The 14906-nt window shown below is 59.1% G+C and overlaps 1 protein-coding gene across 1 annotated transcript in view; it reads right to left on the bottom strand.

Moving 5' to 3' along the window:
- Positions 1 to 5406: 5406 nt before the first annotated feature.
- The window catches only part of DRD2 (dopamine receptor D2), a 60903-nt gene continuing 51403 nt past the window's right edge, over positions 5407 to 14906 (bottom strand). The window contains exons 3-8 of the mRNA XM_028105889.2: positions 13496 to 13605; positions 12339 to 12475; positions 11000 to 11190; positions 10017 to 10103; positions 8121 to 8448; positions 5407 to 6613 (exon numbers count right to left, since the gene is read on the bottom strand). Of these exons, the coding sequence (XP_027961690.1) occupies positions 6420 to 6613; positions 8121 to 8448; positions 10017 to 10103; positions 11000 to 11190; positions 12339 to 12475; positions 13496 to 13605 (1047 nt within the window). The 3' untranslated portion in view covers positions 5407 to 6419. The remainder of the gene's footprint in view (positions 6614 to 8120; positions 8449 to 10016; positions 10104 to 10999; positions 11191 to 12338; positions 12476 to 13495; positions 13606 to 14906) is intronic.

The raw sequence follows: 14906 nt of genomic DNA, 5'->3' as shown, positions 1-14906 counted from the left end.
GTCTCTGGGCTCCCGAGCCCTGGATGCTTCTCCCTGTCACACCACAGCCTGTGGCCACCACAGAGAGCCCTGGGGCAGCACTGAGCTGGGCTGTGCCCTAGCACAGTGGCCGTAAGTGAAGCCCACCCATCAGAACCTCCGGGGTGAGGTGTGCGGGGGTGGAAGGGCTTTTTAAACGCGGCCCCTACCCTTGACCAGTTAAACCAGATTCGCCCAGGTTGAGCTGGAGAGCAGCCAGGGCTGAGAACACCCACAAGGGGGTGTCCCGTAGTTTCTCCCTGTTGCCCTTCCTTAGCACCCCCAAGATAGAAGTCACTGTCCGGCAGCCCGGGGTGGCTGGCTTTTCCTCTGATGAGTGCGGACTCCTGAAGACCACCGCAGGCGACACCAGCAGATTTTCCATCCCGCGTACTCCCTGCACAGTCCATTCTCCTTGTTCTTCCTGAGACTGGGCCTCAGGCAAGACTTGTAGTTGAAGATACCCCTGGAAGTTCTGCCTTCCCCAGAACGTGCTAGAGCAGGAAGGGGGGAGGGGAGAGGGCTCCGCGCCGTTTGCAGTCCTTGCACACTGGCTCCCAGTCTAGGATTCTTCCGCACGAGCCAGAGAGGGAGTGTGGGGCTACAAGTTCAAAGCCGAGTGAGCTCTGATCAATCCATGGGAATGGCCAGGAGTGAGGTACCTGGGGACAATAGTGTCTGGGGTCTCCTCTTGGAAAGAATTTGAGGAAAGACCTTGCAGAAAGGAGCTAGAAAAGATAAATGATGCTTTTGCACCTGTTGTCCTGTAAGGGGCAAGGATCCCACGGAATGGGGTCAGGGCTGTCCCTGGGAATCATTTCAACTCACCAACCTGATGATCCCAGGGTCCAGGCTGAGATGCCCGGACCCCTGCTTTCTCTACCCCCTTCCTCCAATAGGTAACGGAGGTAATGGTTTCAGGCCAGCTCTGGCCAACAACCCTCACATTGCCTACCAGCACCTTCTTCTCCCTTTCAAGCTGACCCGAGCCAGCCCCAGCGTCTACCCTGAGTCCCATTATATCACAGCTGCCTTCTAGAGATTTCTGAGGGATATTCAAAATTGGATTTCAGTGAGGCCCTTGAAATTCCCAAGGAGAGGGTCTCCAGTTGAATTTCAAACCCTGTTTCGGGGAGTTTGGGGTGGTCGAAGATAAGAACTCCCTAATTTCCTACTGGGCATCTCTACTTGGAGGTCCTATTTAAAGACCCCCTTAAACTCAAAGTGTCCCAAACTGAACATTCCCTCCCCCTCCACGAGTCTGTTCATCACCCTCTCTCCCTCATTTTAGTTGAAGGCGCCTGAACTCCTCACCCGGTAGTCATTCTAGACCAGTGCTGTCCAACAGCGCGTCCTGGGAGGGTGGAAACCCACTCTACCTGCAGCTGTTCAGTAGGATGCCACTGGCCCCATGTGTTACTGAGCGCTTGACATGTGGCCAGTGCAGCCGAGGCACAAAATATTTGCTTCGATAAGCTGAAGTAGCCTCCGCATGCACCTGGTAGACCGCACAGGCTCTAAGCTCTCTAAGCTCCCTGCCCTGTCCCTCATCCCGTCAGTTACCAGGCGCAGCGGGTCCATCAGGAAGGGCTTTCTGGAAGATGTGCGTGTGGAAGGAGGACAAGGACACAGCAGAGAGGGGGCAGCGCCTGGACTAGGTGGAGGGAGCCAGGGGCACCAGAGGCCGGGGAATGTGGATGAGCAAGCAGGCTCGGGTGCAGGCAGCCCAAGAACAGATGGGGTAGGGGGACCCTGATGCCCATCCTGGTTCCGGAGCTTGGACCTTGGACATGCCAATGGAAGGGGCAGTGGGGAGCTACTGTCACTGTCTCAGCAGAGTAGGGATAAAATCAGAATGAGCTGTGCGCCCCAAAGACCCTTCGGCTGTGTGTAGGGTGAAAAAAAAGAGATACTCTGGTGGGGGAAGACTCTACTCTCACACAGCCGGGGGGACAGTGTTGTTGGGCCCGCTCAGAAAAATCCAGGTGTGCTGTCTTAGCTTTGTGCGCCAAAGTCCCCTGCCCCTCCCCTGCCCCAAGCGGGACTGCCCCCTCCCTTGGCCTGACCCCCATCCTTCACCTCAGCTGCAGCATCTGGCTCCCACGCCCCCAAGGCACCAGGGAGGCTACCTCCCTCTCTCTGGCCTCTCGCACATCCCCAGGTCTCAGGAAGGAGCCGGGGGCGGAGGTGGGAGGAAGCCGCAAGCATGGACCTGGAGATGCTCTGTGCTCTCTGGCAGCTTCCTGCCCCCCCCCCCCGGACTCCCCAGAAGCAGAGGCAGGGGCATCTGGCTGCCAGGAGGATGACCAGACTCTGATCTGCAGCTACTAAAGCCTCTCTAAAAACTACTCCGCTCTCTGCACATCCCCCTCCCCCACCCACTTGCTCTGCAGCCCGAACAGCTATCAGGCTATTCGCAGGCACTCAAGGGACCCCAGGACCGGTCCCAAACGCTTTTTTCTTTCTCTCTCTGCCCCCCTTGGTAAAAACCTTCTCTCCACACTCGCCTCCTCCAGCTGTGCTTGGGGCTGGTCAGGAAACGGGCAGAGTGGGCAATGCAAGATGTAGGTTTGGAACCCTGGGTTCAGAGGCCCGCCCGCCATCCAGGCAACCGGCCTCCCCGTGAGACAGGCTTCCTCTCTAACAGGGGACCTTGTGGACGGATGCTGGGGTCACACGGGAGACAGGATCCCGTGGGGTGAGGCATAGGATGGGAACAAATGGCCACAGATGTCGCCTAGGTCCTGGGGCCCAGGAGGCCAGTGAGGCTGGGCCACGCAGGCGCTGGGACAGGGATGGCGTGGGAAGGGACCCCAGATGGTGGACCCACTGCCTCCCCAAAGCAGGCCAGTCCTCAGTGTCCCTGCTTGCAGCTGACTGACCACCCCTGTTCTGAGACCCCCGGGGGAGTAAGACAGGCGGTCACTTCCTTTGGGGGCCTCCTGCCTGGCCACTGAGGCCGTCCTCTGTGCCACCAGCCTGCCCGCCCTCACCAATTCCTGGCCAAGGCGTGCCACGGCGTTGTCGTCACCTGCGCGGCTGGCATCCCCACACCCAGCCAGGCCCTGCCGCAGGGAATGTGAGACTTACGGAGCGGCTGTGTGATTGTTGGATTAACGCCTGTCACCCACTGGGCCGGGAACTCTGCAAATACAGGGGGTCAGGTCCACCCTGTCCCTGTTTTAACTCCTAGCGCTTTGCTCAGGGCCTGGAGCACAATGGTCGCTCAAGAAATAGCCACTGAGGACCCCAGGGGTGGATGGGTGGGGGAAACGCAGTGTCTCCTGCACCGCTCGCCTGCCCGTGTCCAGGACGTCTCCCCAGCCACGGCCCGCTGGGACTCCTCCAGAAGCCGCTAGAGGACGAGGAAGGGCCTGAAGTTTGAAGACTTGCAGTCCAGGGGCCATCTGAGCGGACATACACGAAGCGCCCCGCTGTGCCTGACTCGGGGCTGGGGGGCGGTGCAGGGCCGGGGCGGGGGAGGGGGGAGGTGGAGACAGCTGTTAGACGCCACCGGCTGTGAAGGCAGATCATTTGTCAATTAAAAGTCATTCTTGGGAGAAGGATGGGCACGAGGCAGAAAGCACGGGAAGGCAGGGGAGCGAAACCAGAGCACGGTAGCCACCGTCAGGGCCTCGTGGGAGAGAGCGGAGCCTGGGCCGCCCCCTCCCACCGCAGAGTTCCCGGGCCCCTGAAGAGCTGGGGGGGAGGGGGTGGAGCCGGCCCTCCCCCTGCCCACTCTAGCTGTCACTCTGCTGTCTGGCATTGAAGCTTCATGACAGCTGTGGGCAACTTTCCCCGTCCCGCCTCCCGCCCCTGCCTGCCCCCTTCCTCTCCCCTGCCCTCAGCGCCCTTCCCAAGGCAGCGCCCTTCCCAAGGCAGCGCCCTTCACCAGCTGCACCGGGCCTGCCTCCCCTCTCCCCTCCCTCTCTGCCTGCCTGCCGTCCTTCCTTCCTCCCTTCCTCCCTCCCTCCCTCCCTCCCTCCCTCCCTTCCTTCCTTCCTTCCTTCCTTCTTTCCTCCTTCCATCCTCTCTTTTTCTCTCCTCTCTGTCATCTCTTCCAATTCCCACAGCTGAGAAACCTGTGTGACCTCATAAGATTTCTAACAATGAGATGAGCTTTTAAGCTTCCATCCAAGGCAAAATCTTCCGTCGGCTGCGTGTGTGGCGTGTGTCTGTGTGCGTGCCTGTGTGTGCATTGGCTGTGGGGTGGGCATCAGCAGCCGAGAAGTCCTTGGGGTTTTCTCGCTCCCCATGAGGGTCCGCCACCTTCCCCAGGAAGTGGTCACTGAGTTATACGGATGCCCCCTGAGATGGACCAGGGGCCTGTCTTGCCCAGCCTGTAGGATCTGGGTGCTCCTGGGGACAGGAGCCTCTCCTGGGGCTTAGCACTACGTGCAGGTTCAGGGAGAAGATCAAAGTCCATAATTAAGTGTTCAGGGCAAGTTAAGTGCTCCAAACTTTGGTGCTAAAAATATTGTATTTAGCATGCAAATTATGCCCTGACAGCTCCCCAGAGCCTGAGCCCGTGGGTGCTAGCACCTTGTTTGTCATCATCGCTGTTATTCTCAAGGTAGTAAGAATATTCCTCCTTCACCGGGATGATTTATATTTCATTTTTTGGAAAGCCAAATTTCTGTTTTCAGGGCAGTGCCAATTTGTGGCCCCAGAAAGCTTGGAGCTATGACGGTGATGGAGGCCGAGAGAGAAGGGAGGACCCCCTGGGCCATGTCGCTCGGGGCCTCCGTGCCTCCGCAGCCTGCTCCAGAGGAAGGGGATCCTGCTGTGAGACAGAAGTCAGGGCAAGAGGCAGACCCAGACACAGCCGGCACCTGGAAGGCCACCTTTTCTGTGGAGCCTTCTCTGCCCTGACGGGCCACTCGGGCTCAGGATCCTCAGAGGAGAGGCGGAGGTGGGAAGTGGGGACCACCTGTTTTCCCAACAGAGGGATCAGGGGAGCCCTGGGTGTGCTGCAGGATTCCCACTGGGAACTTTCTCCGCTCCCTTCTTGGTTGGCAGTTGAGGCTCCGGCCCACCCAGGAGCAGGGCTGAGAGCGTTCTTTTCTACTCAGCAGGCGAGGGCCGGGACGAGGGGGAAACACCGGCACACACAGCTCCTCCTTGGTCCTCCTTGGGGCAGCTCCTTTCCTCCTTCCCCCCAGTGTCCAGCCTAGTGGCCGTGGTCAGTGTCACCCTTTTCTGGAGGGGGCTGCAGAAGGCCTCCCCGATTCTGATCCCGGCACACACACGGGGGCTTCGGCTACACCTGCCGTGGAGTACGGAGGCGGGCGAGGGGCCTCGCATGTGACTCTTATCAGAGTTTTATTAGTTTGGAGCATGTGTAGTGATGTTACAGAGTCTGGGGCCCAGCGGCTCCCCCAAGCTGCAGCCTCCCCTCCTCCCTCAGGGCAGGGCCAGCCCAGGCCAAGGGGTATTCGGCAGCCCCCTCGCCACGGGTTCCTCTAAGGCGGAGACAGTGGAAGGGAAAGGGAACAGGAGAGAGAAGAGGCAAAAGGGAAAGGAGAGAGGGTTTGTGGCAGAGTGTGGCAGGAGGCAGCCCCCCAGAGAAACTCCAGCACCCCAACCCAGGCCCCAGATGTCACAAGCCCGCCTTCCCTGCCTGCTCCCAGCCTGGCCCAACAGTTGCTACGAGAATGGATGTGCCGAGTCTGTCAGGAGGCAGCAGAGTGGGCTTGGGGGAGGTTCCTCTCCCCACAGATGTTCCTGGGGTCCTTCAAGACCCGGGTTCCTGCCCTCAGCAAGTATGGAAACCATGTGGGTGCTGGAGCGGGGCCAGGCAGGAGCCACTCCTGTGGAAATGGAGGTTCCTGTCGGGCAGGACAGGGAGCGAGTGAAGATTTTTGGCTTGGGCTCCTCTGGGGTTCACCCTGTGGTCTGGTATTTACATGGGTCTCCCAGGACTGCAGTTGCCTGGGGCCTTGGCAGGAGCTCTGGCTTCCCGGGCATGGCCTTGTGGGGTGTGACCTGTCCATCCCTCCCCACTGCCCACCCCGGCATCGGCCTGTGAGGACCAAGCCGAACCCAACAGAAAGCACGGTCTCTGAGCCCTGCCTCCGGCCCTGGTGACCCCAGGACCCCAGAGAAAGGTCAGAGAAGGCGGCCGCGTCTTTGGTGCCAAGGCGAAAGGGCCTCGAGGTGGGAGGGGGGCTCTCTGAGCTGCCCCTGAGCCAGGGGTCCAGCCCGAGGGCTGGCACGGTGCCTGGCTCCCGAGCACTACCCTGGCAGAGTGAGGGTGTGCGAGCACGGAGGGGCATGGAGCCAAGCTAACACTGCAGGGCCTGCCGGGGCAGAGAGAAGGCCTAGTCCTCCCGGTCGCCCCCTGCCCACGGCTCCCTGGGCAGGGAGGTGGGAAGCGGGCTGCCGTGCAGGTGGGCCACAGGTCAGCAGTGCAGGATCTTCATGAAGGCCTTGCGGAACTCAATGTTGAAGGTGGTGTAGATGATGGGGTTCACGGCGCTGTTGACATAGCCCAGCCACGTGAAGGCGCTGTACAAGACGGGCGGGATGTTGCAGTCACAGTGTATGTTCAGGATGTGGGTGATGAAGAAGGGCAGCCAGCAGATGATGAACACGCCTGGGGGAGAGGGCAGCAGTCAGGCTGGCCCCTGGGGCCCCGGGGGAGGCTGGGCGGGGAAGGCCCCCACTCAGTGGGTGCCCAGATCGGGTGCCGCAGGCCCTGGCCCAGGAGCACTGCAGGAGGAGTCCCGGTCTCAGATTCTAGAGCTGTCACTGACACCGTTTGCGGTGAAGGTCACTTTACTTCCCTCGGCCTTACCTTCCTCATCTGTCAAATGGGTATAATAACACCTAGCCCACAGGGAAGGATAATGGGCTTGAAAACAAACCATGAGGTTAACATTCAGACACAAGTCAGTCAAAATGGAAATATTTACTCTACTTTCTGGCCATTTTTGAGAACAAGTCTTCCTCAGCAGCTGGAAGTGGAGCATTTGGTCATTGCAGTGGGGGATGCCCGGTTTGAGCCCGAGGGACAAAAGGGAGAGTTAGATACCCTCTCGCTTAGGCTCCGGCATCCCTGTGGGGTAGACAGGGCACTGAGGGTCCCAGAGGCTCTGTGATGTACGCAAGGCCACCCTGCTCATGAGTGACAAACTCCAGTCTAGCAAGGTCCCCCAATGGCCCGGCTCTTGCTATGCCATCCCCCAGCCCTTGGGGACACCTCTTGCTAATTCCTGCTTTTGGGATGCTCTGACCCAGACTGACGTCCTGCCCACCGGCTTTGTCTGATTGACCCAAGGCCTGCTGCTCCGGTGGGAGCCTCGGTGTGGAGGCATCGTGAGCACACCATGCCCCTCAGGCTCCCTGAGAGTCCCCAGCACTGCAGTGAGACCCCATGGACTCCAACCATCCTCTGTCACCCCCAGGCACACGATCAAGGGTCAGTCCCTTAACCTGCTGGGACCCTGTGCACGCGTTCACAAAAGCAGGGCCATAATACCCGTACCCCTTGTGTCACAGGATTGTCTGGATGTCCAAGGGGAAGGTGAGTGTGAAAGGGTGTCCTGTGCTACCCTGGGTGCGACGGGGGGGGGGGGGCAGAGTCAGACCAGCCCCTCCTGTTCCCCACCACCCACATCAGTCTGGCCTTGTGTTTTGACTCATCATCTGGTTTTCTAGGAGACTTTTATTCAAGAGCCTTGCCTGGCTGACAGTCTGGGTCAGATCGTCAGGCTACCACCACAACCCTGAGAGGTAATCTCTTGCTGAGGGGACTCCAGAGAGAGAAAGTGACTTGCCTAGGATCTTGAGGTTCTGGGGGTCACTACGGTAGACTGGTCAAGCTCACAGACTCTGAAGTCAGACTCCCTGAGTTTAAATCATAGGTCTTCCTTGGTCACGTCATATACCCACTCCAAACCTCAGTTTTCCCGTCTGTAAAATGAGCATAATTATAGAATCTACTTAATGGGGTACGTCATTGGCTGTGGCCTGCACCTGAGCAAGGGCCGGTCCCATGGCCTGCCAGCCATGGTTAGGAAGGGGACGGCAGGTAATGAGACCCACAATGATGGGTCCTTTCCTCAGGAATGGCTGGACAGAGCTGGGCTGGCCTGACTCACCGAGAACAATGGCGAGCATCTGGGTGGCTTTCTTCTCCTTCTGCTGGGAGAGCTTCCTGCGGCTCATGGTCTTGAGAGAGGTCCGGGTTTTGCCGTTGGGCATGGACTGGATCTCAAAGATCTTGGCAATCTTGGGGTGGTCTTTGGCATGCCCATTCTTCTCTGGTTTGGCGGGGCTGTCGGCAGTGCTGTGGAGGGCATGGTGGGACGGGTCGGGGAGGGTCAGCTGGTGGTGGCTGGGTGGTATGGGACTGTACCGGGTCCTCTCGGGGGGGCTGGTGCTGGACAGCATCTCCATCTCCAGTTCCTGGGCTCGGCGGGCAGCCTCCTGCACAGAGGCAGAGAACTCCAGGTGAAGCCAGGCACGTTCTCAGGCATTTGCCACCCAGCCTTACCTGGCCCCCCCGACCCTTCCCTATCCTCCTATCCTTCTACAAACACCCCAGGGTCACTCTGCCGGAGAGGCAATGAGGATAATCACTGTGAGGCAGGAAGGGTTTTGGTATAGGACCCAGGACCTACAGCAGTCCCTGCCTGCAGAGTCCTCCCCAGCCCCTGTCCCAGAGCAATCCTTATGGAGCCTCAATAACCCCACAACCATTTGTGGGAGCTTACTACCCCAACACTTCTCTCTTATTGACTGAGCAGCACGTACTGAGTACCAGCCAAGTGCCAGGCACCCGAGCTGGCTGCGGGGAATAGGGTCCCGGTTGATGCTCAGTGACCGCCTCTGGGAGTTCATGTTCTAAGCGCACAGAGGGCAGCCCTGTTCCTCCTGCCAGGCTGGCCCAAGACACCTGCCCCAGCACTCACACGTGGGCTCCACGTGTTCCCCGTAGACGGATGCGGGGGCCAAAGGGCTAACCTCTGGGACCCCCATCCTCCCTGCTGGGCTGACTTGGAGGCCCTGCTGGGGGTCCACTCATCTTCCAGGTTCTTCCCTGCCTTGGGGCCTCAGTCTGAACTTCTGAAGTGTCGCCTCGCCCTGCACCTGGGTGGTTTATCGGTGCTGCTGTCCCAGCCCCAATCCTGAGTCCCTGCTGGGCACCCATCTCATAAAATGACTTCCTGGCATCCTGCCCTTGCCCTGCAGGTGAACGGTGGGGGCCCTGCTTCCTGAGGACACCTGACCTGGACTTCGTGTGTGGCCCTGTGTGGGCTCCCTGGCCCCACTGGGGATGGGACACCTGCTGCTTGGACCCTGGTGCCACCATCATCACTGCGCAGAGCCTGGGGTCTGCTGTGCTTCTGCATCTCTGGGCTCCACGCACAGGCTGCACTTCTCCACCAGCCCCAAGGCTGCTCTGCGCTGTCCCCCTCCACCACCCGCCCCCCAGGCCCGGCCTCCAGCCCAGAACCTGCCCGTAGGAAGGTAGCACAGGCAAGTGAGAAGAACAGCGGAGGTGTGTGGGGATGTCGGAGTCACACAGGTTTGGGCTCAAATATGCACTATCTCACTAACTAAGTGCTTGGCCTTGGGTGAGTTACCTCCCCTCTGTGAGCCTCTGGTTCCTCCTCTGTCAAATTAAAATCAATAAGCCTAATAAGACCTACCTCTCAGGGTCGCTGTGAGGATTTGACGAGATACTAGGAAGACGGTGGGTGTTGAGTGAATGGTAATAGCTTCCTATTTTTATTATGTTATGGCCAAGTCCTCTCTCCCAACCACCTGCTTGTGCTGAGGGTGCCTATCGGTGCCTGCAAGAGCCGAGCCGTCTCGCTGCATGCCTGCCTGTGAGGTGTGCGTGGTGAGTCTGGCCTCTGCGGAAGCGACGTGGGGGAGCCTGGGAGGTGCTCCTCCCTTTGACCGGCCGCTGAGGTCTCTGAGAGTCATGGCAGGTGGGTTTTCCTCGGGGCGGAAAGACCTGGCTCTGGGTCCCTGACCTGAGCACTTACCGCTCTCCGCCTGTTCACTGGGAAACTCCCATTGGACTTCATGATAACGGTGCAGAGTTTCATGTCCTCGGGGTGAGTGCAGTTGCCCTGTGGAGTGAGCCAGTACACTGGTCATGGTGGGCAGGGGCTGTGAACAGACACCCAATGTGGGGTAGTCAGGCCGGGCACAGGGGCTCCCAGAAGGGCAGAGTAGGACGGCCTGAGAAGGCAAGAGCGAAGGGTGGTACTACAAGGAGAAATGGCGGGCAGGACGAGGGACAAACAGGCCCTGATTTTATGGGCACATGCTAGGCTTACTCGTATCTCTCTCACACTGAATCCTCAAGACCACGCTGAGAGGCTGGCACTATGATACCCATTTAACAGATGAGAAGACTGAGGCTCAGAGAAGTTAAGCAACTTGCCCAAGGTCATTCAGCAAAAAGGAGGGCATGCCAGGCCTTGAACCTGATACGTCAAACCCCCAAACTCTGGCTCCTTCCATGCCCCCACACTGTCTTCCTCAGGGAGGGCTGAGCAGAGGGGAGAATTCACAAGACATAAGGAGTGGGGAGGGAATGAAAGAAAGGTGGAAGGGAGGAGGTGGAATGAAGGAAAGAGCCGGGGAGGAGGGAGGAGGTGTGCACGGAGGGGAGGACAGGGAGCGCGGAAGGTACAGGAGAGGGAGGGAAGCACAGAGCAATGGCAAGGAGGGAGGGGCCACAGTGAGGAAAGGACAAGTGATGGGAAAAGGAGGGGAGCCGAGGCAGAAGGTGCATTCAGACAGAGATCTCCAAGCAAAGACTTCTCCTCCCAGGCGGCTCTGCCCGGCCTCCGGCTCCTGGAGACTCTGTCGCTCCACGGAGGTCCCAGCCTTCGGACTCGGCCCTGCCCAGGTGCCGGGAGCCCCTCCGGCCCCGCGTCCCCCGCCCCCAGCTGAGCACGGGCCAGCCCCCTGGGTAACAGTGGAGGGGGGCACTGGAGGGGAGGGAGGATCTGGGGACCTTGAGCGGGGTCTTCAGGTTGGCCCTGAAAGCCCGGCTGCTCCTCTTCGTGTTGACCCGCTTGCGGCGCCTCCGGAGGACGATGTAGATCTTGATGTAGACCAGCAGGGTGACGATGAAGGGCACGTAGAAGGACACGATGGAGGAGTACACCACGAAGGCGGGGTTGGCGATTATGCACTCGTTCTGGTCTGGGGGAAGGAAAGCCGGAGGACCCGGCGTCAGCGGCCCGGGGGCCTTTCTCTCCCTGCGGGACTGAGTGCAGCAATGGGACAGAGAGTATGCCTGGGTGTCTGAGGTCGCCTGGAAGAGCTAGACGGACACCAACACGCGGCGTAGGCAGAGATTGAAAAATACAACCTCGAGCAAAACGCTAAGCTGCTTCCAAGCTTTTCCATTAATATTCCCTCCTTATTTCTTTATAGTTTTGCCATCCATGAACACCCAAGTGGAGCCTGAGTGTTTGGAAAAACATAACAGAAGGGAACTCTTTTTAAAAGAGTAAACCCTTCTTTTAGCCCTTCCTGTCTACTTGGGGGAAGTCGGCCACCTTTCAGTTTTAGGAACGGGGTAACCCGGTCCTGTATGCTGAACTCAGCTGGGCTCCAGTGTGCTTCCGAGTTCCCTTCCTGGTCTAGCCGATGTCTGTCCTCTATCTCAGGGCCTTTCCGGAAGGGCTGAGCCTATCAAGCCCTATTCCCGCTTCTTGGAATTCTCACAAGAGTTGGATGGCCAGGCTTCACTGTGTCCTGCCCCGTAATGGCCTGCAGACGTGCACCTGCATCCCTGGGGCCTCCCCGGTGAGAGAAAGCACTAGGCCTGCGCTGGCAGGCAGGCCCAATACCTCGACCCCCTCAGATGCACGGGACGGGCCCGCCGCCCTAGCTCCTCCACGCCCCTACCTTCCCTGCTCCAGGTGACTCAGGTCGGTGCTGGGCTTGGCCAGCCCTTGGGCGGCAGCCTCCTTACACAGATACCATCTCGGGGGGTGGGGGGGGGCGGGGCGGGGGAAGGGGCCCAGTAATCACCCCTGACGTGTGCACACACACACACACATGCACGCATACACATGCGGTTTGGGCGGCCGTCTGGCTTGCTTCAATTTAATAAACAAAGTTGAAAATGGCCAGACAGCCTCTTGACTCGCTACCCCCACCCCTCCCCCAACCACGTCGTGCCCGAGCTACCATCCCTCTCTGGCCCATCCACGTACAATTCAGAGACCCAGCCCGGCCTCAGTCTCTGGGTCTGCGCCAGGGGCTCTGCTCCCTCGGGGTCCCGCGCCGGGGGCGGGGGGGGGGGGGCACTGGGGCCCCAGGCAGACCGAGGCAGGCCTCACCTGTGTTGTTGAGCCCGAAGAGCAGCGGGCAAGAGATGGTGAAGGACAGGACCCAGACGACGGCGATCATGACGGTGACACGGCGCTTGGAGCTGTAGCGGGTGTTGTATAGCATGGGCATGGCCACCGCTGTGTACCTGCGAGGCCGCGGGGCGGGGTCCCTGAGTCTGCGTGCAGGCCCAGGGCCCCCTCATTCCACAGCAGGTACACACCAGAGACACCCTGCACCCTGGGGAATGACGGTTGTCACCTCCACGAAGCCCGCCTGTCTACTTTAAGTCACTCCTCCAGCGTTGGTGAGGCCCAATCAAGAGCTTCGGGGCTGACTGGCTACCATTTTCTCCTGGGCCTTCTTATCTATTACTCCAGTCTCCCTGCTTGGATTTCGGGGGTTTGAGGGGCCAGGGTCTGGGTCTTCGCACCTTTGAAATTGCACCTGTGCTGGGCTCACAGAAGGTGGAAGTGTCTGCTGATGGACTGGGAGCCAGGCCCCTCAGAGCAAGAGTTAAGCCCCATTTGGCAGAAAATAAGCACAGTAGTAATTGTTTACAATCACTTGTACTCTGCTTCTCACAGAGTAGCTCATCTCATCTTGGAGAACCCCTTGAGAGGAGTAGGGACAGGGCCTCTGGGACCCCACATGGTCTGCGTGTGCAAATCAGTGAAAGGCTCCAAGGGTACAGCTTGGCAAGGTGAGCACAGCCTGGGCCCCCTCGGGCTCGTGCCTGTGCTGGACATGAAATGCACAGCCAGACGCTGCAGCCCCGCCTGGACGGGTGTCATCATCCTTGATTTCTGGACAAAGCAGGGTCGTGAGGACTTGCACACTCTGCCCAAGTAGAGTGGGAAATGATAGACCTAGGGCTGCAGTCAGAACTGAGAGCTTTCTCCTCTTTACCAGTCACTGTCTGGGCATCCTTGGGAGCATCACCATCTGTAGGATGGCGGCCTGTACCCCCCAGCCAGACACACATGCACCTGCACATCTGCATTTGCATGTGCACACACACACGCAGGCACACACACACAAACACATGGACCCACGGGCACACGGCCAGCCATACAGCCTCATAGACAGAGCCTGCCCCTGCGGGAGAACTGGGGAAGCCCAATGTGTGACTGGCCTGGGTCCTCTCTTCCGCCCTGGCTGGGCTCACCTGTCGATGCTGATGGCACACAGGTTCAGGATGCTTGCCGTGCACATCATGACGTCCAGAGTGACGAAGATGTCACAGTGAATCCTGCTGAATTTCCACTCGCCCACCACCTGGGGACAAAGCACCAGAATGGGTGGGCAGCAGAGGGGGAGATGAGCTTAGGCCCCATAGCTTGACTCTCCTGGGGCAGATTGGACTGCAGACTCAGAGGGCAGCTGCAGGGGTCTTGTGAGTCTCTGGCTGGGGTCTGGGGGGAGAAGCGGGGCAGCAAGGGGGAGTCTGAGGCCCTTGCCCCTGGTCCCCTCTCCTCTTAGACACATAAGTCCCCTTTGTGCCAAGAACCGGGCTAGATGAAAGATGAGCAACTTTCTACCGAGTGCCTCAACTTTGAGCCTTCATCTGTAAAACAGATGATCTGCGATCAGCTTGCAATCCCATTCCACCAATGGGGAAACTGAACCTCAGAAATGGGCAGTGACTTGCCCAAGGCTGGTGAGGACGATGGCTCCGGAAGAAAGGACAGTGCTGCTCTTTGTCAGACCTGGAGAATGAAGAATGGAAAACCAGGGCTCGAGCCGTGGGAACACCAGGCGCGGGCAAGGACGGGTGCTGTACCCACATATCCTTATGTGATGGGAATGAGGAGGCCCGCTCCTGGCAAGAGCACCCTGCGTCCCTCTCCCCCCGCACACACTCATATCCCCCTACACACACACACTCCCATACCTCCTGTTTACACACACAGGCATGCACACTCACACAGCAGGCTGGCCCGGGCAACTTTGGCAGTTTGTACCAACAGGAGCAAAAGGAGCCGGAAAGCCACCCCCAGGGGCCTGGGGCAGGGCAGTACCCACTGTGCCCACACAGCTCGGCCACAGGGCTGATGATGACGTGCTCATTCTCTGCGCTGCCCTTTCTTTTCTGCTCCCAAGCATGAAACCAAATGTTGGCGCTTAAGCTCGGTGACAGGAGCGGTGGCCACTGTTGTCGGACGTGAAGACACAACAGCTTGTCCCAGAAGATAGGGAGACGCCTTCTCTGGGGTCATGCGGCCCACACCAGGGCACCCCCACACACACACATGGTAGTACAGGGCTCCCCAAGATGGCAGGTCTGGATGGGGGTGGGGAACTTCCAGGTGTAAATAGAATCGACCTTTAGGGCACTGCTGGGAGGGCCCCAGGCACACCTGGTCCACCCTCTCCGCCTTGAAGCCCCCCTAGACTAGTACTTCAGAGCTGCTTCTATGTCCCTGGGGATCTAGGTCTGAGATACCAGGGCCCTCTTCCCTCCTTCTCTCATTCCCATAGACACTTACGAGCAATATACTACATGCCAGGCTCTGTCCTAGACTCTGGGGTACAGTGGTGAACAGTACTGGCATAGTCCCTGCCTTTAGGGAGCTCTC

Source organism: Eumetopias jubatus, unplaced genomic scaffold (genome assembly GCF_037043125.1).
Source record: "Eumetopias jubatus isolate StellerSeaLion01/CBP00866 unplaced genomic scaffold, mEumJub1_p1.0 scaffold_13, whole genome shotgun sequence".
Classification (NCBI taxonomy): Eukaryota; Metazoa; Chordata; class Mammalia; order Carnivora; family Otariidae; genus Eumetopias; species Eumetopias jubatus.
This window is presented reverse-complemented; position numbering and strand designations above follow the sequence as displayed.